Here is a 22524-nt window from a genome sequence, read left to right as displayed (position 1 = left end):
TCCAATTTAAACTGTGAATATCAATGAACATTGAACATTCGATCCCAATTTTGTTTCTCATTCTTAACTATGTTTTGTTTCTTTGAGTAATAATATTTTCAGATCTATTCATATTTTTGAGTGGTAGATATTGTGTCATGTTCCAACACCTCCAACAAATCCATGCCCCTAACCACGCCAGCTTCTTCTTCGTTGAGTCTTCTCCTTCCATGGACCACTTCGACAGCTAAACTCATTGCTCGTGCTCCGGCAAACCCTAGCAGATGGCGGTGAGCCATGGACCACAACGACAATTCTCTCATCTCTATCATCTTCGCCCGTGGCCCACAACGATTCCTGTTGTGCGTCGTAATGCCACAACCTTCAATGTTCTGATACCACTTGTTGTGTCATAATGCCACAACCTTCAATACTCTGATACCACTTGTTGTACCCTAAACGCCACAACAACAATGCTTTGATACCACTTGTTATAACCAAATGCCACAACCAAAATGTTTGGATACCCAATTGTGGTAGTAGAAAGCAGAACTAAGATCAATCACACTCACACATCCACAAACAAAAAAATACAAAAATTTACGTGGTTCGGAGAGAAGAAATTCCCCTGCATCCAATGTTAGCCAATCACTGTAACCAAAAGTGTTTACAAAGTGTATCTTTCACACTCTCACACTACAAAATCTCTCCTACAAAGGCAAAGACAGAGGATGGTCGGGGAAAGACAAGGACGAGGGTGGAGAATATTCATCGCTCGGTCTCCCTTTAACTTGCACGAATTTTTGTTTCACTTCTTCCTCCATTAGAGATGATCCTTTGCAACAGACTTCAAACAACGTTCTTTTGTCCTCAAATAATTAGATGAAAACAAAATTAATTTTAGTTAATCTCTTCTAAATACGTCTATTTTGCAGGCCATATTCATTAAATAACCAAATAATAGACTTTTTAGCAAAGCTTGGAAGTTAGTTAAAGTTCTTAATCATAGATTAAAACTTAGTTAATCCAAAAGAGATTTGTAATATATAAAAGAAAATAAATTAAAATAAGAGATAAGGAATATCAGGTTCCACATATTACGACCACGACATAATGGTGAAAACAGCAAGAATCGAGCTCACATCATAATTTTGTCACTTTCTTCAAGGTGAAATGTCCAAGAATTTTGTCGTTTTGTGGTTATTTCTCCCCATTTCACTTTCAGATAAGCTTACGTTCACTTAGAAGGCCTTATCAATAACATTTTAAAAATTCATGTCGAAAAATATACCAAAATGACTAAAATATCCCCAGACTAAATTTACGACCAATACAATCTAATCTTAACACCCAAAACTACCCTTGATTGGTGCTATATTTAAAAGATGTCTCTCAACCTTTAAAAGTTTCAATAATATTTTTAAATTTAAAAAAATTAAAAAATACTTTAATTTTTTTAAAAAAATCAAAATAATTTAGATAAAATCCACTACCTACTTTGTTTTTTTTTTTTTTTTTTTTTTTAAGAAATTAATTTCAACGATATTTCAAAAATACCCTTTTCATTAATATTTTTAAAATTTTTAAAAGATTTTAAAAAATATTCTTACCGTTAAAATCATATTTCAAAAATATCATACTCCAATTTAAAATTAAAAAAAAAAAAAAAAAAAGTCATATTCATACAAAAATTCAAAACTTTTTTAAAGCTAATTATATTTATATATATATATATATATATATATATATATATATATATATATATATATATATATATATATATATTATTAACATTTTCCCAAATATAAATTAGTTTCTATAATGATTCAATGCCTATTATTATTTTTTGCCATCATTTTCCCATTCCCTCTATAAAACCCTACTTCCATTGCCACCTCAACAAGGAAAACAACTCCGCCCGGAAAAAATGGAGTTCCGACGTCGAGCTCTCCTCCTCTGCATCATGGTTTTGACGTTAATGGCGAAATCCAATGCTGGGAAGATGGCTATTTATTGGGGTCAAAATGGAAATGAAGGCACTTTGGCTGACACCTGCGCCACCGGAAACTACCAGATTGTGATCCTTGCTTTTCTCTCCGTCTTCGGCAACGGCCAGTCGCCGCAGATCAACCTCGCCGGCCACTGCGACCCGTTTAGTAATGGATGCACTAAATTGAGCTCCGACGTCAAGTCCTGCCAAGCTAGAGGCATCAAGGTGATTATATTTTATTATTGAATTAGATTTCCCATTTAGAAAGAAAATGAGAGGTGACTTTTTTTGGTTAGATAAATCGGGTCGGGAACAGGATTATATTTTCCGTCCCCCGAGATCATATTTTCGAACCCTACGCTCGTGATTTTGTTTTGGGCTTTCTCAAAAGACTTCATACCAATGGAGATAATATTCCTCACTTATAAACTCATGATCTTCCACTAAATTAACCAATGTGGGACTCACTTCTAATAATTCTCAATACTAATTTCATAATAGGTTATTCTTTCCATTGGAGGCGGTGTGGGAAGCTACTTCCTCTCATCACCCGATGACGCCAAAAAAGTTGCAGACTACCTATGGAACAACTATTTAGGCGGACATTCCCCATCTTCGCCTCGTCCCCTCGGCAATGTCGTGCTCGACGGTGTCGACTTCGACATCGAAGGCGGGACAAACAAGCATTGGGACGAGCTCGCAAGGGCTCTTTTGGACTTCGGCAACCGAAACGGCAAGAAGGTATTCATCACGGCTGCTCCACAGTGCCCTTTCCCCGACGCCTGGCTCGGCGACGCCCTTTCAACAGGTCTTTTCGACTTCGTTTGGTTTCAATTCTACAACAACCCACCATGTCAATTTTCAGGAGATGGCACCAATCTTTTTGATGCTTGGAAAGTATGGACTTCCAAAATTCCTCATGCACAAATCTTCTTGGGCCTCCCCGCGGCTCCGGCGGCTGCCGGCTCTGGGTTCATTCCGGCCGATGCTCTCAAATCGGTGGTGCTACCAGTCGTCAAACGCTCACCTAAGTACGGCGGCGTTATGCTATGGTCGAAGTTTTACGATGATCAAACTGGCTATAGCTCTTCCATTAAACACGCTGTTTGAGAAATGTAACATGTCCCCTCTTATACAACATCTATTTATGTATGAGTATATGTATGCATGCATGTGTATCGTGTATATATATATATTTATATGTTTGTTGGGTTTTTTGTAATAAAAGTTCGAGGGTTGTAAGTTTATTTATCTTTGATGACGTTTCAATTCAATAAATCTGAGTGGTTGTGTTCAAATATAATATTTGAAGGATATATTATTTATGGAATATATCTTAGATATTATATCCTAGTATTCTTTATTTTATTTTATTCTCAATATTTAATTAATTTATATTTTATTTACAGATATACTAGCTTGTAAAACATACTTTTGATTCTAATTCTATTTCTATTTTTTATTCTTAACCGGTTGAATTGTTACTAATGGATAAAAAATTACAAATTTTGATACAGTTTATAAGTTCATCGTCGACTAGAAAAAAATTATTTATTACTTATTAAATTAAAATAAATTAATTAATAGATAAACATATGGTACAAAATTATTTAGAGTTCAAATATTCGTCATAGTAATGTATTTAATGAATTAAAGGAAAAAAAAAACCTTATGAAATGAATCTGCTCGATTTAGAATTATTAAGAAAAATAATATTCTTATGATAAATAAAATGGGATAAAATAAACACAAATTTTTAATTTTGTGTCTATTAAAATTTATATTTTTTTTAATTTCATAAATTAAAAAAAAATTGAATGTTTAATGTTATAGATTTGTTAATTTTAATAAATATTGAAAATATATTAAATAAAAAATTGAAGGTTTGAAAATTTTGTTTAAGTTACGAATTTAGTTTTTATAATTTAAAAAAGTTAGAAATTGATTATAAATTAAAAACAATAACTCGATTAAATAAAAATAATAATTATTCGGACTTCATGTTCCCAGATCCTCTGTTCGGGAGAGGACGGCGGCGTCTTGATTTTGCGGTAGAGGCTGCGCCGATTGAAATGCGACGAGTTAGAGCTTCGAGTATCTGCTGTCTGGATTCGGTTTAAGGTTTGAAGCTCTGTGGCAATCCTCTTTTAGAAGTATTTCGATCACATTGCACGGTATTTACTCTGTTACGCTCCAACTTAACGCTTCTGGTAATATATTATGCTCATGATGCGCTGAGAGTTACTCGGAAAGTTGAATTTGGTGTAGAATTTTTGATTCTGATGCGAGCTTTAGAATTGGAATTCGTATCTTTGCATGATTAGTTACGACTCCTTGATCGATTGAGGTTAGGCGTTAGCGGTATTAGCATATGAATGACAATCGGACATTTCCCTGAGTATGCCTGAATTTGGGGCTTTGTTTTCCTCTTTGAATCACGTTCTTGCTTTGTATGATGATCGCGTAGAACATTGAATACAATCATGTATTATGATCCTTGCAGAAAACAACGTTTAAAGTTTCATTTGCTACTATGGGAAACTATCGACATTCCAGTATTCTGCATTCATCTCTATAAATGGTCTAATCTACCAGGATCAGGTCATGCTAGATCCGGAACTTTTAACTTGCACAATTTTCAGCTTATTTAGATTGAAAACCTCATTCTGTGAAAGATCCACTTCTTCACCTCTTTGTAGCGTTATTCAGAGCAAATAGACTATGGTTTACTGTGAGATCTCACATCGGTTGGGGAGGAGAACAAAACATTCTTTATAAAGGTGTGAAAACCTCTCCCTAAAATGTTGAGGTGAAGTTCGAAAGGGAAAGCACAAAGAAGGCAATATCTGCTAGTGGTGAGCTTGTGCTGTTACAAATGGTATCAGAGCCTAGGCGATGTGCCAGCGAGGAGACTGAACTCGATTGGAGAAGAGAATGAGTGTCAGCCAGCGAGGAGACTGAACTCGATTGGAGAAGAGAATTGAGTGTCAGCCAGCGAGGAGACTGAACTCGATTGGAGAAGAGAATGAGTGTCAGCGAGGACATTGGGCCTCAAAGAGGGGTGGATTGGGGGTCTCACATCGGTTGGAGGAGGGAACGAGTGCCAGAGAGGAGTTGGTTCCTGGTGTCTCCTGTTTGACCTTAAAGGAATAGACAAAAAAAAAAAAAAAAAAATGCACTTGTGACCACCATCATGTTTAGTGAATACGCTGAGGTATTGATCATGTGGTCATGTCGTCGAAGAATATATATAATTGTTTTCTTCATCGCCTTTACATCCATGAATTGCAAAGAACTATGATGCAGTTGAAAGCTTTTGCACCAGTTGGCCTGTCGAATATGATGCAGTCCTATGATGCCACATCCAAAATGATGGATTGTAAGATTGTTAAGCCTTCAAGGTTTCTGGATGAACCCCAGAGCTTCAAATTCAATACTCCAATCCATCCATCTGTTCTCATAGCCCATGCTGATGAACTCTTCTTTGATGGTTGTATCAGACCTGTTTATATAAGTCACACAAGATTGGGAGCCTCTAACACATCTGATTTTGTCCCAGTTAAGCACAATTCTTCACTTGCTTCTTTAACTTCTAGTCCATCCATAGGAAACCAATGTTGTCATTCTGGAAGATGGAGACGATCGTTACGTATGTTACTGATGCCATAAAGGAGACGCAGCTGAAAATAACTCCTGTGATGTTCAGAGTCAGAACCAATCCCCTCTTGGTTCTTCACAACCTTTTGTTGTTTTCTTTCTTGATCTTTACTGGTTATGGTCTTTGCCCGTCGCCAGGGAACACACGAATAGGTTATCACCAAAATTCAGTGCACCTTAATCTTGAATTTGATATGGCTTGTTTATGGCAAAAGAAAAGATGATAGAAAGAAGAAGAAGAATTCCCCACCACACAAGGCATTTGGGCGGTGAGGGGGACCGAAGACATTGATATGGGAAGCATGTCCCATTTGTCAACAATGAGCAACTGTTGTTGCCATTGATGCGGCGGCAAATGCCTAAGATTAAAGATCAGATCATCTTTGAGTTTCTTTGTCCACCTTCTGACTACTATTGAAATCAAATGGGTTTGAATTTTTTTGTACAACAAATGCTTCCATGTTGTTTACTCTATTCGATTATCTTGCTTCGAATAGAGTAAACAAGAATGTTATTTTCATTTTTGCATCCGGAGCTTACTAATATAAGACTAAGGATGAGAATATCATTTCATTTGTGCATGAATTTCTCAATCAAATCGACTTTTAGTTTTTCCTCTAAACCTCCTTAACTAAGTTCTTTTTTAGTAAAACCTGCCTTTGATAATGGTTTTTTCTTTCTTTTTTCCTCTTAAATTCTAAAGGGAAAATATATGTTGAATTACAAAACCTCCTCTTAGTAAAAACCTCCTTAAATGTTAGCGATGGAATTACACATTATATCACTCTATTTTGAAGTTTTTAAAAATATCAAATTAAAAATAAATTACAACTAGCTTGTCGTGTTGAGAAATATATTAGATGTTATTTTGTAAAATTGAATAAAATGTAAAAAAGTAAATTCATATTCAATTGGATAATTATTTTTTTAGTTGGACAAATAAATTGGAAGATTTGAAATTATCAATTATAAACTAAGAACATGTGTTTATAACAAACTGAGCTTTATAAGCCCTATTTGATTTTTCTCTTACTATTCCTCTATAATCAATTTATTAACATAGAATTTGAATTTTTATCTTATTTTTGGTTATAGAATTAAAGCTTCCCAGATTAAACTGGGTTTTTGAAAACATAAACAAAAGGTACATTAAAAACAAAAAAAAAAAATTAGAAGAATGGTATCGGAAGTTTTTATACTAAAATTTTAAAAATTAAAAATCAAAGACTACAAAATTATAAAATTTGAAATTTAACTATTATATTTTTCTCTGTGCTGGACCGAAATTCAACAACTCCACAAAACGTGGTGGATTTGAAGTGATCTCACTAAAGAAAGCCCAAACTCACTAAAGCTTCGCAAGTTCCAGAGAATTGAAGTGAGGATTTCGGAAGCAAATGATCAGGTTCCGCATCGGTTTGTGGTGGTTCCCGATGCTGCTACCATATCCGCCTCCGTCTTGTTCATCTTTCTAGTATAACCCAATTGTGTGCGAGTGTTGAAGGCTCTAGATCTCGCTTAATAAATATTTGTGGCATACTACAATGTCCACAGGGCAGGATGGGGAAGGCCGACAACCCCATCCTATATTGCAACTATTTCATTGACACCCGCGAGGGAAGAAATTAACAAAGATCAAATTCCAGATTTCAACTCCTCTGATGAACTTCTATGTTTCAAAATTTGGAAGAACTACGATTCCATCAGGATCCAAAATTGAAGAAACAAGGTTCAATGCTGCATTCTTGATATGCAGATGATTCAATTTGTTGTTGTAGCAGATCAGTAAAACGAGCCAAATACCTGCACGCAGAATTGGCTACCAAGAAGGTGCTGATAACATTAATGTCTGGACAACGGTATGTAAGTTCATAATCAGCAATAGTTTGGTAAGATTTTCAGTGAAGTAATTATTTGTTGTTTAAAATGGGGAAAAAGTAAAGGAATAGTGATAACTTCGTTCAGATAGCTCAACATAGTGAAGATAATAGGAGATTTAATAGAGCTTTGAACATGCTGAGACCTTCTAATCTAAACATGATGAAGCCCTCTCGGAAACATCTAAAACAGATTCTGCCTAACCACTCCAGACGAAACAAGATCAACAAATCCACTAAATCAAAAACAGTGAAAGCAGGAAGAAAAAAAATGTTGCCGAGGGTTCAAGACGATCCAAAACTAATAAAATTAGGGCGTCCTACGATTCGGCAGTCTAATCTGCGAAGGAATTAATTAAATGTTAGAGAGCACTCAATCTATGAGTTATCCTGCCCTCTGCTGGGACCTTCGCTCGAATCAACCATCTAAAAAACGCAAAATAAATTTCTATATGAAAAAAAAAATCGAAAACCGAACCAGTTATTCAGAGCTTGGCTCGGCGATCTTCTTTCACTACGATTTCCGAAGGCAAACTTGGAGCAAAAGCGCATTGATTAGAATGGCGCCCCATCCATAGGACCCTTCGGATCGGAAATAAAGAAATAAAATAAAGAAGATACGAAGCTCAGTGAATACGAACCAGACAGATATTCATCTTACAGAGGGATTATGAAGTAACCACTCTATAATCGATGATTTTCATCATTAATTTCGTTCTTCATCGCATCAATCTTCACTATTTTCCAGAAGATAAACTAGAAGAACTACAACAAAATCTCATCGGCGGTAGAGAGAGGAACCCTAATTGACGAAACCCTAGACTTCTCTGCAATGGTATGGGGTTGGAACAAGCCTAACATTTATATAGTGAATACAAACTGTGAATTGGGCTGTTGGGCCGGTTATTTGTACATCCAAATTCAAGAGCTCAAAGCCCTACTTACGATGGTTATCCCCATTTACTTACTTAATAAATAAATAAATAAATAAATTTAGTGTAAAAATTCTTTCAAATTAATATTCTTTTTAAAAATATATATAAAAACTAAATTTTTTCCAAAAAGAAAAAAATAGTTTAAGATGAAAATTTTCTAAAAAGTAAGTATAATTGAGATTGAACGATTCTTTATTCTATTTATATTTCAGAGTATATATATCGTTGAACACAACTCTATGTGGGAAATACTAACACACTATATTAAGACCAATCGAGAAGAGAATACAAGACACCGAGAAGAGAATACAAGACACCTTGTAGAAACCACTATTTTGTGTTGCTTGGTATTTCTTGTGATGATGAACGAGGTAGAGTGGAGGGGTATTTATAAGTCAATCTATTCCTAAAATTTCTCCATGTTTTTCCTAAAATACCTAAATCATTTTCGTAACTTTATTCCTAAAATCCTAAATCATAAATATAATTACTCATACAATGGTTGGGCTTAATTCTATTGAGCTAGTGATGACATTTTAACATTCCCCTTCAGCACTAGTCCTCATTCGTTGCACCATGTTGAGCTGACAGCGAAAACTCTCATGTTTGCCGGTATTCAACCCTATTGTAAACAAGTCTGCCATTTGATCATCTGTCTTGATCTGCTGCATTTCGATTTCTTCCTTCAAGACTTTCTCTCTAATGAAATGGTAGTGTACCTCCACATGCTTTGTTCTAGCATGAAACATTGAATTTTCTGCTAGGCGAATCGCAGATTGATTGTTGCAATGAAGTGGTATTGGATAGTCAATTTTCTGGTGTCAATCTTCCATCAAGAGTTTCAGCAATGTAGTTTTCCGAGCTGCTTTGTACTCTGTTTCTCTAATAGACAATAATACTGTTGGTTGTCTTTTCCTACACCAAAAGATTGTTTTTGAACTGAGCTTGAACACATACCCAATACTTGACCTTCGAGTATCATGATATTGTTTGACATATCTCAAGGTCCATCGAGCCGCATCCAAAGGAAGCTTCTTCAGACTTCGCATGTACTGACTAATGACTCCAACTTCATTCTCAAATCCATTTGGTTGGTTCATGTAGATCTCCCAGTCCAACTCTCCATGCAAGAAAGCATTATTCATATCCATTTGCCATAATTTCCAATTTTTATTTACCGCAAGTACTGGAGGAACTTGTACGATAATGATCTTTGCCACTGGACTAAGCGTTTCATCATAGTCTAGTCCATATTGTTGAGAGAACCCTGGATCTATAGTCTCAGTTTTGTATCTCACAATTGATCCATCCGGGGTACACTTTATTTTGTAAATCCACTTGCAAAAGATCGCTTGGTTGAGTCACTTCTTGCTCACCAACACTAGTGTCACTTGAATCTTCAGGCACATCAGCACTTAAGCAAATGTGTACAGTTTGCTCCCCCGTCTTTTGTGGAATTTCTTCAATTTGCTCCCTCATCTTTTGTGGAAGAATTTCTTCAATTTTCTCTCCCGCCAGAAGAATTTCTTCAATTTGCTTAAGGCTTGGTAATACTTCCTTCTCTGAGGGTCACCCCTCTTCCATTGCACCACTTTGATCGTCAATCATGTGGTTTGAGTATCCTGAATCAATGATCCAATCATTCTCATAATCGATATGGTCTCCCATCATCGCCATGAGTGCTAGCTCATCTTCTTCTATAGCATACAGTACCTCTGCATCTCATTCCTCCTCCGTCTCCATGTTGGAGGATGCCACATTGCTCTCGACAGATTTTTTATTGGACCAACAATCTCTAGACATGTGGCCCTTCTTCCCGCAATTGTAGCAAATGCCCTCAAATCTTTTCCCTTGAGAGTTATTATTATCGTTCTTCTAAGTTCTCCCTGGTTGTACAGTTCCTTGGTGACTTCTTCTTTTGTCACCATTGTATCCGCGTTTTGTAGACGGCCTATTATTGCTCCGGCTTTCACTTGTGTAGAGTGCTTCTTCTTCACCCTTCAATGTGATGTCTCCTATTTGTTTGGCCATGGCTTCTTGGCTCGCTAACAAATTTTCGAACTCTACAAGTGATGGTTGAGTGCGCCATCCTTGTACAGCAATAATAAAGCTTCTATATTCTGGTCGCAATCTGTGAATTATAATCCTCTTCATTCGAGATTCTACAATGGCGGACTTCGGGTCTAGTTCAGTAATCTCCCGACAGATCGACTTGACCTTGTGGAAGTACTGAGCAATCGTCATGTCACGTTGTGAAATTGACAACAACTCATTCTCCAGAAGTTGTAGCCTCGTATCATTCTTCTTTGAGAACAATATCATGAACGTGTCCCATGCTTCTTTCGGTGTCTTGTCATCCCAAATATGCTCTAACATCTCTTCTCCGATTGTGGTCTTCAAGGCAAACATTGCTTTGCCTGCTTTGATTCTCCATTTGCGCAAGGCGCCGTTAGAATCATCCTCTGGCGGCGTAGTTTCGCACCCGCCAACGATCTCCCAAAGATCATGTCCTTGTAAATAGGACACCATGCATGTTGCCCACGTGTTGTAGTTGTTGTTATTGAGTTTCTTGATTCCTCCAACGATTTGGAAATCACCCATCGTGTTGGCTATACCTCAGTAATACCAAACAAGCTCTTTCGACACAAGACTTGCAGAGTCACGGACTACTCACGACACAAAAAAACTCACTCACTACTAATCTCAAGAATTCATTTCTGATGTGGAAGATCAGACAGAGCTGCAACCACAGAGCATACTAAGAATTCCAAGATATCAGATAACCTACACTAACCTCGCTCTGATACCAGATTGTGAAACACAACTGTCTGTGGGAAACACTCGCACACTTTATTAAGACCAATCGAGAAGAGAGTACAAGACACTTTGTAGAAACCACTACTTTGTGTTGCTTGGTATTTCTTGGGATGATGAACTAGGTAGAGTGGAGGGGTATATGTAGTCAATCTATTCCTAAAATTTCTTCATGTTTTTTCTAAAATACCTAAATCATTTTCCTAACTTTATTCCTAAAATTCCTAAATCATTTTCCTACATTTATCCCTAAAATCCTAAATCATAAATATAATTACTCAGTTGGGCTTAATCCTATTGGGCTAGTGATGACATTTTAATATATATATAGTTATATATATATATATATATATATATATATATATATATATATATATATAGTTAAAAATGATATTCTGATACCATATTAAGAATGAATAACAAAGGTGGGATTAAAAGTATGAGAAACATAACTAGGATCAAAAGTCCAGAATGAATTGAAAGTCTAGAAACATAGGTGGGATCGATGGTAGATTTGGTAGGGTCCCAAATCAATTGGAGAAAGGAACGAGTGCAGACTCTGGGTCTTAAAGATGGTAGATTGTGAGATCTCACATCAGTTGGGGAGGAGAACGAAACTCTGAAAATCTCTCCCTAGTATACGCATTTTAAAAACCTTGAGAGAAAGCACGAAACGGAAAGCCCATGCTAGTGGTGTGCTTAGGCCGTTACAAATCGTCCCCGTAGGATTTAAAGTCCAATTTTCATTAATCTTTACCATCAAATTCAGAAGATCAAATATAAATTTCTAACTAATTACGGCTATAATAAAATATATTACTATATATAAATATATACCTCGAAATATGCTTTTAGACAAGAAAAATGTAGCCTACAAGGTTGAAGGAAATGACAGAAAGGAGAGTTTCAAATGGAACAAGTGGTTTTAGACAACAAGAGTTGCTTAAGAAGATGAAGATGGAGAAGTTTTTTATTGATTCAAACTGGAAATTAAACTCTCCATTCAAAATTCTTTTAATTCACAAACAATTTCAATCCAATTTGGGTAAAGTACTAACAATTTCAAAATATTTTTCAGATAAAACTAACAATTTCAATTCAAAAGTTTGAATATTATTAAAATTAGTTTAATAATTCTTTCCCTCAAGGCATCACCCAAATTGGAACGAAAGAGAGAAAAAAAAGTATATAAAATTAGCTAAGCTAACCACAAACAAAAGTACTTCCCCTCATGAAAGTTCCCATACAACTTATAACATAACTTACAAATTCAACATTTGTAGAACAAACCCACTAAATTGCGAAAACCACCCTTGTGATTGAACAACAACTATACTATGATGGATGAGTGCAGCCAAAAGACAACGAGAAAGAGATCAATAAGCATGTGGTTACCGATTTTTTGCGAGGGAAGAAGACACCCAACCAGACCCAGTTTAAGCCTTCTTACCTTTCAATGGCCCTTTTGGGATCTTGCTCAAAACCTTTTCTTCAAACACGGCGTAGTGCTTTTTGAACTCAATTAATGCTTTTTCCGCTAATGGGTCGATCTTATCTTCGTACTTCTCATACAGAACAGGAACAGTGTGCAACAAAACAAAGTCTGCGTTTTCAAAGTTGTTGTCAAACGTCAGAATCAACAAAGGATGATAAAAAGATGGCTATAAATATGAAGATAAGAGTTCGAGTTGTCGTTACTTATGTAGAACAACGTCAAGAAATTGCACCAGCTTCCCACGATCGACAGGACCCACAAGCCACCGATTGCCTGATACAGAGACATAACATTTCTATAATCTAGATAAAATTCAATTACTCTAACTTCGATATCTGAGACTACAAATTAGCATATTAAGTATTATGGTCGAATCTGTAGTCCAATCAAGGTATATATATTAAGTTGCAACTTGTTCAGGCTCGGTTGCTACTTGAGAGTTGAGATAAACCCAACAAGTAAAATACACACAAAAAAAAGACAAATAGAGTGCATCAATAGCAGATACGTACAGTGATGAATTTCTTCAAATCTCTTCCAGTTGCAATGTCCCGCAATAATGCAAAACCACAATTAATTTCCGCCCTCAAAGTTGAAGCAAACTCCAGGAAGGGGTCCGCAGGAAGTTGAACTTCTGGGATTCGGGGTGGACTCCTGTAACTACATTTGTTAAACAGTGGAAAGAAGAGCATAATTTGAAGTCGCTAGAAACTTAATTATTGATAAAAGGAAGTTGAGATTCAGTAACTCACTTGTAGATAAATGTGTGGGCATTGGACCAAAGAAACAAGAGCCCAAGAGAGAGGATCAGAGAACGAGAAACAAACGTAAGCAGATGGCACTCGAGCAGTTCAAAGAAAACCCAGATAACAGTGGCTCCAGTAAGGACACCAGCTGAGATCTTCTTATTCCTCCACAAGAATAAATCAGCAGCTGCATATGCAACAGGGGCCAGAAACGGTCATCAACATTACCAACCGCCAAACAAAAAATAAAGTACCATACGACTTAAGCAAGACAAGTATCGTCATCAGAACATATTCAAATGTGAAAACAGAAATGTGCAACGCAGAAAAAAAATGAAGTAGAAGTATCGAAACCGGGACAAGGAACAAATATAACAAGTTCGGGGAAGAAAATAATAAATACTCTGTTCTGGAAGCTCAATGAATCACTCTATTATAGCGTACGCTCGATCTGAACTATCAATGAATATAATAAATACTCTGCTCTGGAAGCTCAATGAATCACTCAATTATAGCGTACACTCGATCTGAACTATCAATGAGTCACAGTAAGGTAAAGCAAGCAGATCTATAATTTCTAATTATTTATATATTCTAAATCCAAGCAAAGAATAGGGAAACAAGCTAGAACGAATCCAAAGAGCAAAAAGAAGCCTAAGAAACACCAATCAAGACGAAGGTCGAACAATACGAATAGAAGCAGTGTAAAACTTAGGAAATGTAATAGAAAAAAACAAAACAATTATTCAATGAGTTCAAATCAGAGAGGTGAGATTCCGTACGTTTTCCACCGCCGAAGACATGATGAACTGGTCTCTCCCTTCCAAAAAGGCGGAAGACCTTCTCCTTCAAGGATCCCTCGGTTTCAGAGTCTGATCCGGACGAAGAAGAATCATGATCATGAATCTTCTCGACTATCTTGTCGATCAATGACTCCGATTTCGACTCTACGTTGTCAGAGTGGTCCGCCATGATTGATCGATTGCAGTGACCAAGATCTGAAGAAGAAAAATCAAGCAACTCGATGCAGAGAGAGAGACTAGGGTTTTAGAAGAAGAGTTGAAGGAATTTGAAAAGTAACGAAAATGGAAGCAAGAATGACAATTGGATATTAAATTAATTGATTAATTAATTAACGGGTTGGCCAATGCGAAAGCAGATTGACGGAAACTGTCGCGCAAAAAGGTACGGCGTTAATTGACGGCGTTGAAAAAAGCTGACGATTTAAAAGGAATGTTTGGGAAAGTAGCCGACACGAAGGGGAAAATATGAGGACACGTGGCATCGAATCAAACTAGGTCAGCTCTGGACGGCTTGGACAGTTCTGTGGCTCCGTAATGGGTTCCACGTTTTGTGTGAAATACCATAACAGTCCTTATTTTCACTTCTTTTCTACAGAGAAAAAAAAAAAAAAACAAAAAAAACAAAGTAAATAATAAAGTAAGGATGAAAGTGTCCCATATTGGTTAATTTAGAGAATGGTCATGGGTTTATAATCATGTAATACACTCCATTATAAGTGGATAATATTGTACCATTGTGGAGAGTCGTGTTCGTCTAACAAATAATAAAAAGAAAAAATCATTTCAACAAGATTTTTAATAAGCTTAAAAAATAAGGATAAAGAAAATCTCACGGCTAATTTAGGGAATCGATCATGGGTTTATAATGAAAGAATACTCCCTCTATTGGTTTGAGACCTCTTATGCTGATCATACCATTGTGAAGAGTCGTGTTCGTTTAACATGGTATCGTGCTACTAGATTGAAAAATCCTCAAATGTCGAACAAAGGATTCCAAAAGAAAAAGGAGTCGAACCTCGATTAAGGGGAGGCGTACTTTGTTCGAGGGGATGTGATGATGAAAGTCCCACGTCGACTAATTTAGAGAATGATCATGAGTGAATTTATAATCAAACAATATTCTCTCTATTGGTTTGAGGCCTTCGGGAGAAGCCCAAAGCAAAACCATGAGAGCTTATGCTCGGACAATATCATACCATTGTGGAGAGTCGTGCTCGACGTCGACTAATTTAGAGAATGATCATGAGTGAATTTATAATCAAACAATATTCTCTCTATTGGTTTGAGGCCTTCGGGAGAAGCCCAAAGCAAAACCATGAGAGCTTATGCTCGGACAATATCATACCATTGTGGAGAGTCGTGCTCGTCTAACACTGATCTCCCATGTGAGAAATCTCGGTACCAAAATGAATAAAGAATTTCACAAAAAAAATAAATAAAATATGAGACGAGAATGGTAATGGAGACGAGGAAGGGTTGTGCACCCATCCCTTTGGAGTCGGAAGAACTACGAATATGAGTGGGTAAAAAAATAGTTGGATTGGGCTGGGCCTTTGAAGTAAAGATAGTTTAAGGGCCAGACCTTTAGTACCAATTTGGGCCGGCCCGTTAAGTGTAAAGATTTATCGAAAGTGCATATCAATTGGGCCCAAATATATTGGGCCTATAACCTGAACTAGCCTTGGACCTTTTGATGCTTTGAAATTGGAGACAGTTTTGAAGTATGAAATTTTGGGTGATATATGAGTGAATTATGAGCATTAATTGCCAATTTGGTATGTGTATCCAACACTCATTTCATTTATTGTTTCTACAAAACTTAATTTCATATCAATAATTCAACCCTAATTATTTTATATTTTTGTGTTAAAGTTTAAATTTTTTTTACCAAATATAACACGACAGGCACGGATTCAAATCTCTAACATTTCGATAAAAAAAAATAGGGTCACTGAACTCGTATAAAAAATTAGGGTTTATTGTAACGTTTAAAAAGATTTACAAATATGACAATATTTTTTCATTATTTGAATGTCGTTATTCACTGTGTTTTCTCTCTATTATTTGTAGTCTACCTGATAAGTCTACATGTGTTTTGACTATGGACTTCAATCACGGAACATGATAGTCTAAATCAGAAGAAAAAAACATGCAACATAATTTTGTAGTTTTCGTGCAATATTGTTCATTTGTTGTTCTTCGTGTGAAATGTTCGGTCGACGAAATGATGGGTTTTCAGACTTTCGATTCTCTTCTACAAGTTTTTCAATAATGCCTTTAGTCAACGAACTTTCAAAGATGTGACAACATTCATCAACTTTACACTTACATTTTTGAAACTTCAATTTTCTACTTTTAAGTTCTTAGTTTATTCAACTCTACAAAGTTTTTCAAATTTAAATTTTGGTCAACCTCGACATAACTCAACTAATCAACATATATACGAAGAACATTCGCGATTTTCACTAAGTTAAATTAAAAAAAAAATTAAAATAAATATAAATCTCCCAACATAAAGTTGTATGGATGTCCGTTGTTAATAAAAAGGCAACAACATTCCCGTCTGAAATTTCCACAGAAAAAGCAGTGAAATCAATGGATTCATAATTAAACTCGGGAAAGGTGACCCAAGTGCCTATCCAAATCATAACCACATCAGTCATCATCCACCGTTCTAAGGGATAATAAGCAGAAACAAAAGCAAATTCCATCAAAATGTTCAGTCCTTTTGAATGTTCTTGAAATCGTACAAATTCCATCCAAAATTAACCAATGATTCCAACTTCTTCACATCCATTTCAATCTTGTGCACGATTTTGAAACTAAAAAACAGAGATAATTGGCTTATGGATTTAACTCAAAGAATGAAACCGATGTTCTTCAGTTCTACTGCTGAATTTCAATGGATTTAGGAAAAAGAAGGGGAAAACAATGGGGCAATTTTGTTGCACGCTTGGCAAACCATTAGCAAATGATGATGGAGATGAAAATTTAGAGAGAAAAATGGAGCAAACAGACAGAAGACTACAGTGGAAGTAAAGAGGAGCCTTGAGATGAGTCAAGCAAACTTTTTCGCACGAAAAGGGAGGAAGAGAACCAGAAAAGTTCTTCTTGTCTCATTTTTTCTTGTTTGATTTTCGGATAAACGAATCCAACACTATCAGATCTACACAAGAATATTGAAAAATTCATGGCTTCTTAGCGAATTACTCAAAAAGTGAATTGAAAAATTCATGTATAGGTCGAACAGTTCCAAGAACATTCAAAAATAGGAGAAAACTCAGCACCTTAACCAAAGAATTTACAATTTCCTAAGAGAAAAAACAGGTGAAACAAACAGAGAATATGGAACTAAGAGAGAGTAGAAGTAATAGAAGAACCTATTGGAGTGTTGTCGATATGAATCAATCGATGGAGCGACCGATCATCTCCTTCTCCGATCCGCCATGTATTGTGAGAGCGGCACAACCTCCTGCAGAGGAGTGGAAAGTGGCGTCGGGAGCGGCGAATTCCGGCAAACCGGGCAAGAGCCATTAAGCTTCAACCAAGCGTCGATGCAACAGAGATGAAAGTAATGTCTACACTCAGGCATCATCCTCAGCATCTCCGCCTCCTTATACTCACATAGACAAATAGAACAAACGCAATTAGCCCCGGCCATGGATTTCTCCTTGGAGAAGGGGAATTTAGGGTAAGAGTTGATCACAGCCTGATCGAGGCCAACGACGCCGTTGTCATCGTCGCGATCTGGAGCGCCGTCGTCCTCGGCGACAAAAATGATTTGCGGGAGAATGATTCCGGCATCGGAGCGCGAAGGAGGCGGCCTGGAAGAAGAGAGACGGAGGTTGCGGGAGCGGGAGGCGCGGCAGCAGACGTAGAAGGCGAGAAGGAGAGCGGAGAGGAGGACGAGGAAGGCGAGGGCTATGGCAATGGCGTAGCCGAAACCAAGCTTAGCAAAGGAGTAATTGGAGGAAGAAGCGGTGGAAGAGGAGGACATTGAAGAGGATTTGGAGATGGAGATGGTAATGGAGTTGCAGCAGTTGAAGCCATTAGTGGGGAAGAAGAAGAAAGAAGAGAAAGAAGGAAATAGGGCAGATAACTTTTTGGGGGAAGGTGGGTGGGGATTTCAGACGCAGCATTTAATACGCCCTTTCTCTTTGCTTTCCGCTTTCCAAAATGACTCATAACAATGGTGGAAGAGTATTCCTTGATTATAAATCGACCATCACAATGGTGGAAGAGTATTCCTTGATTATAAATCGACCATCATATTCTAAATTAACCGATGTGGGACTTTTCGGCTTTCCAAAATGACTCATAACAATGGTGGAAGAGTATTCCTTGATTATAAATCGACCATCATATTCTAAATTAACCGATGTGGGACTTTTCGGCTTTCCAAAATGACTCATAACAATGGTGGAAGAGTATTCCTTGATTATAAATCGACCATCATATTCTAAATTAACCGATGTGGGACTTTTCTCTACCACTCACAATCCAACCCTCTTAGTGGACCACTGTCCTTGATAACACACCGTTCAGTGTTTTATTCTGTTACCATTTGTAACAGCTCAAACCACTGTTAGTAATATTGTTTGCTTCAACCCATTGAGCTCGTGAAAAATTTTCAAATAAATATGTGAGTGAAAATAAAATATGCTTAAAAGATCCGTGTTGATTTTATGAGGATAGATTTATTTGGCTCAAGCAAGTACATAATCATGCCTCAGGGATGCAAAGAAATAACGACATCATCCGGCGTCGAATTCATATTCTAAATTATGATCAAAATTCTGGACATGAGACGTTATAGGTGGTATAAGAGTTAAACCTCTCCAATTGAATGTGGTTCGAGATCAAGCTAAGGTAGAGACTAGTGGGCATGAGAAACCCGAGTAAATAAGGAGAATATAATACAAATAATATATTTATCTAATAAATGATGTAATGTTACTTAAAAATAATTAGAAAATATTTATAATAAAAAATGTTAATAAATTAATTTTGAAAAATTTAAAGTATGATTACTTATAAACATATTACCAAATATATTATAAACAACCTTCTAAATTAGCATCCAATTTTTAAATTAATTAAGAAACGTATATTCAAAACTATTCAAAATATGGAATGCCTACTTCTTTTATTAACATCATTTGTATTCAAATAAATAAATAATAATTTTAAAATAAATTGAAAATTGAAAATATGATAATTAAATAGACAACCTACAAACCTTTTACATTTGTCGGGACTAAAAACGCAATTATAAATTTATTCTTTGGAATATATATATTATATTTTAAAAATGGAATTTTGACTTGACCATTGACTTTTGTACTTAGTTTTGTTCTTTTGTGCACTTCCGACGCATCCTCCCTATATATATATATATATATATATATATATATATATATATATATTTTTTTTTTTTTAATTTTATTAATTAATTAAAAGCAAATGAAACTTTTTTTTTTTAAAGAAAAACCGAAAGGCATGAAAATTCGTTGAAAAAGTTAAAAATTTCATTAATAAAATAATAATAATAAAAAAAAAACTATTCTAACTCCCAACGGTCGGATAAATTGGCAATTAAATTTAAAGTTTATTTGTAAAAGAAAAATCCGCAAGGATTTCAATTATAAATTTGTCCTAACCCACAGGGAATGTTGAGTACATTTATTTCGAATTTAGAAAGATATTATGAATCTTATGTTGAAGATTACGGGAAGTGAGTCCCATGTTGGCTACTTTGGCGAATGAAGGGAATGATCGAGTTTATAAGTGATGAATACTATCTCCATTGGTATGAGGCATTTTGGGAAGTCAAAGTAAAGTCACGAGAGTTTATGCTCAAAGTGAACAATATCATACCTGAAGCCTTTTGGGAAGTCAAAGCAAAGTCATGAGAGTTTATGCTCAAAGTGGACAATATCATACAATTGTGGAGAGTTGTGATTCCTAACATGGTATTAGGGTTATGTCTTAAACTTAGCCATGTCAATAGAATTCTCAAATATCGAACAAGGAATTATGAGTCTCGAAGGTGTAATCAAAAGTGACTAAAGTGTCGAACAAAGGGTGTACTTTGTTCGAGGGCTCTAGAGAAAGGAGTCGAGCTTCAGTTAAGGGGAGGCTATTTGAGAGCTCCATACTTTATTCGAGGGGAGAATTGTTGAAGATTATTGGGAGTGAGTCCTACATAAGCTAATTTAGGGAGGGAGTGAGTCCCACATTAGCTAACGTAATTGGCTAACGTAGGGAGGGAATGAGTCCCACATTAGCTAACGTAATTGGCTAACATAGGGAGGGAGTGAGTCCCACATTAGCTAACGTAATTGGCTAACGTAGGGAGGGAGTGAGTCCCACATTAAATAATTTAGAAAATGATCATAGATTTATAAGTGAGAAATACTATCTAATTGGTATGAAGCCTTCAATTAGGAAGGCTAAGGTAGTACTATATTTGAAAATAAATTAATTAATTAAAAAAAAAAACTGATCTTTAAGTATTTTAGGGTTGGATATATATATAAAACTAGACACAAACTGTTTAGAGAATATAGATATGGTAGGGAGATGATGTTGCTCTTGCTAACAAGCAACCTTATTATCCATCACGTAAGCGTGATTTGGAACTTGTAACATTTGATTAAACATAAATTAACCGAAGAAAGAAAGAAAGAAAGAAATATAGCTATTTGAACATGTCAGAGAAGGTAGGGAGCTTGATCTCGCCTTTTGTAGACAGAGGAATGGTGAAGTCTCCAATGACCGGAAGGTCAATGGTGAGTCTGATCAGCAACTCGTAATCAATGTCCCAATCTCGCCCGATGTCCTTCGCCAAGCTTATCATTACCGAGTGCGGCACCTTCACTCCCACTTCCACCATCGTCGAACCGCTCGCTTTCAGAGATCCTGGATCTGGCACCGTCCCTGTCACAACCGTTCTGCACATTCGATCGATCCATCAATCACACGATCTCAACAACAACAACAACAACAACAACAACAACAACAACAACAACAACAATATTTCATTCCTTCTTTCCTATTGAACGAATCGAGATCGTCTAATCGATCGATTCAATATATACGTACTAATCGATCGTGAGATTGTGACCTAATTTACGAAATCAAAAAACAGAGGAAATTTGAAAATGCGAGTAAACGAACGAACGAACCTGCCGTCGCTTTTGAGATTGTAAGAAATCTCGCAGATAGGAATGGCGTGGCTGTAAGGATTGGAGACGGAAACATAGGCCAAATACTCGACGGAATCGCGGCTCAAACGCTTGAAATCGACATCGGTGACGGAGGCCTCTGGCTTCGGCATGTTAGCGACCTTCTCGGAGACGTAGTTCTTCGCTCGGTCGATCAAACCTGCCATTTTCGCAAGGAGATTGAAGAGAAGTGCAAGAAGATGAAGAAATACAAAGCAAAGACGGAGAAATGGATATGCAGAAGAAGACGGGAGAAACGGATCCTTCTTTATAAGAGCGTCCGGACTCGAGAGAAGTACGTAAGCGTGTAATTGTTTGAATCGGCAACGAGTCACACGTGTTGCTTTGCACGTGTAAGTAAATGTAGTTATGTAGTACACGTGGAAAAAAATGAAAATAGAAAAATGGTTAAGAAATGAATAATAATAACAATAATTATCTTAATCCATCATTTTTTTCTTAATTTATTACTATTATTATTATTATTATTTAAATTTAGAGTTTATTAGTTAGTGGTTATAAATAATACATTCAAACCCATCTAATAATTATATCTTATAATTAATTATTTAAATGAAAATTTTAGTATTTAATTTAAAAATAAAAAGAATATTTACAACTAGAAAATAAATAATTGTATTTATTTTAAATTTACTTTTAAATAATTATCTTTATTTTAAATTTGGTTTATTAAAAATGAATGGGGAAAAATTATAGTAAGATTAATAAGTGCTTTAAAAAAATAATATATAAAAATTAAAAAACCATAGGCACATAGAACAAAATTTTAAAAAATAAAATTAATAAAAATATTTTGAAAATATAGAAATTAAAAAATTATATAATGCCAAAGACCGAGATAGATTTTAAATAAATTTGTAATATAATTGGAATCTTCACAATAAAGGAGAAAAATTGATTTTTATCTCTTTATTTGTTAAAATAATTTTATTTTATCTGTCCGTAAATCTTGATTTAGTAAAAGAAACAAATTTAATATAA

At 35.8% G+C, this 22524-nt stretch overlaps 4 protein-coding genes, 1 non-coding gene and 1 pseudogene across 6 annotated transcripts; 2 read left to right on the top strand and 4 right to left on the bottom strand.

The window, feature by feature from the left end:
* The first annotated feature begins 1903 nt into the window (after window positions 1-1903).
* LOC111801111 (acidic endochitinase-like) lies at window positions 1904-3159 on the top strand. Its single transcript, XM_023685095.2, has 2 exons — window positions 1904-2194; window positions 2471-3159. Exons 1-2 carry the CDS (start codon window positions 1907-1909, stop codon window positions 3077-3079), a joined length of 897 nt encoding a protein of 298 aa, XP_023540863.2. The 5' UTR covers window positions 1904-1906; the 3' UTR covers window positions 3080-3159.
* Window positions 3160-5162: 2003 nt separating this feature from the next.
* LOC147791372 (uncharacterized) lies at window positions 5163-6052 on the top strand (annotated as a pseudogene).
* A 1718-nt stretch (window positions 6053-7770) lies between these two features.
* LOC111801242 (small nucleolar RNA snoR145) lies at window positions 7771-7918 on the bottom strand. The gene has a single exon (XR_002816117.1). It is a non-coding gene; the product is annotated as a small nucleolar RNA snoR145 (small nucleolar RNA).
* Window positions 7919-12425: 4507 nt separating this feature from the next.
* Window positions 12426-14589, bottom strand: LOC111801053 (reticulon-like protein B6). 2 transcript variants are annotated; one of them, XM_087125849.1, is made up of 5 exons: window positions 14276-14589; window positions 13500-13680; window positions 13260-13407; window positions 12951-13020; window positions 12426-12855 (listed from the first exon to the last, which is right to left on the bottom strand). In XM_087125849.1, the coding sequence occupies exons 1-5, from the start codon at window positions 14463-14465 to the stop codon at window positions 12689-12691; spliced, it is 756 nt and encodes a 251-aa protein (XP_086981975.1). In that variant the 5' UTR covers window positions 14466-14589; the 3' UTR covers window positions 12426-12688. The 2 variants fall into 2 exon arrangements, with proteins under 2 accessions (XP_086981975.1, XP_023540787.2); XM_023685019.2 differs by having other exon boundaries at window positions 13260-13401; window positions 14276-14586.
* A 2886-nt stretch (window positions 14590-17475) lies between these two features.
* On the bottom strand, window positions 17476-18419 carry LOC111800571 (RING-H2 finger protein ATL67). The gene has a single exon (XM_023684324.2). It carries the CDS (start codon window positions 18291-18293, stop codon window positions 17721-17723), a length of 573 nt encoding a protein of 190 aa, XP_023540092.2. The 5' UTR covers window positions 18294-18419; the 3' UTR covers window positions 17476-17720.
* A 2379-nt stretch (window positions 18420-20798) lies between these two features.
* LOC111800914 (desiccation protectant protein Lea14 homolog) lies at window positions 20799-21734 on the bottom strand. Its single transcript, XM_023684833.2, has 2 exons — window positions 21484-21734; window positions 20799-21249 (listed from the first exon to the last, which is right to left on the bottom strand). Exons 1-2 carry the CDS (start codon window positions 21687-21689, stop codon window positions 20997-20999), a joined length of 459 nt encoding a protein of 152 aa, XP_023540601.2. The 5' UTR covers window positions 21690-21734; the 3' UTR covers window positions 20799-20996.
* Window positions 21735-22524: the final 790 nt, after the last annotated feature.

The sequence above is a fragment of the Cucurbita pepo genome, chromosome 8 (genome assembly GCF_057944985.1).
Source record: "Cucurbita pepo subsp. pepo isolate OVF chromosome 8, ASM5794498v1, whole genome shotgun sequence".
In the NCBI taxonomy this organism is placed as follows: Eukaryota; Viridiplantae; Streptophyta; class Magnoliopsida; order Cucurbitales; family Cucurbitaceae; genus Cucurbita; species Cucurbita pepo.
This window is presented reverse-complemented; position numbering and strand designations above follow the sequence as displayed.

Bases quoted from the DNA above. Each gene is read 5' to 3' on its own strand.
- LOC111801111 (XM_023685095.2), top strand. From the start codon at position 1,907: ATGGAGTTCCGACGTCGAGCTCTCCTCCTCTGCATCATGGTTTTGACG. The intron at 2,195-2,470 runs GTGATTATATTT...ATTTCATAATAG, and splicing joins GCCAAGCTAGAGGCATCAAG to GTTATTCTTTCCATTGGAGG.
- LOC111801053 (XM_087125849.1), bottom strand. From the start codon at position 14,465: ATGGCGGACCACTCTGACAACGTAGAGTCGAAATCGGAGTCATTGATC. The intron at 13,681-14,275 runs GTACGGAATCTC...TTGCATATGCAG, and splicing joins TGTCTTCGGCGGTGGAAAAC to CTGCTGATTTATTCTTGTGG. The intron at 13,408-13,499 runs GTGAGTTACTGA...TAACAAATGTAG, and splicing joins GCCCACACATTTATCTACAA to TTACAGGAGTCCACCCCGAA.
- LOC111800571 (XM_023684324.2), bottom strand. From the start codon at position 18,293: ATGTCCTCCTCTTCCACCGCTTCTTCCTCCAATTACTCCTTTGCTAAG.
- LOC111800914 (XM_023684833.2), bottom strand. From the start codon at position 21,689: ATGGCAGGTTTGATCGACCGAGCGAAGAACTACGTCTCCGAGAAGGTC. The intron at 21,250-21,483 runs GTTCGTTCGTTC...TCGAATGTGCAG, and splicing joins AATCTCAAAAGCGACGGCAG to AACGGTTGTGACAGGGACGG.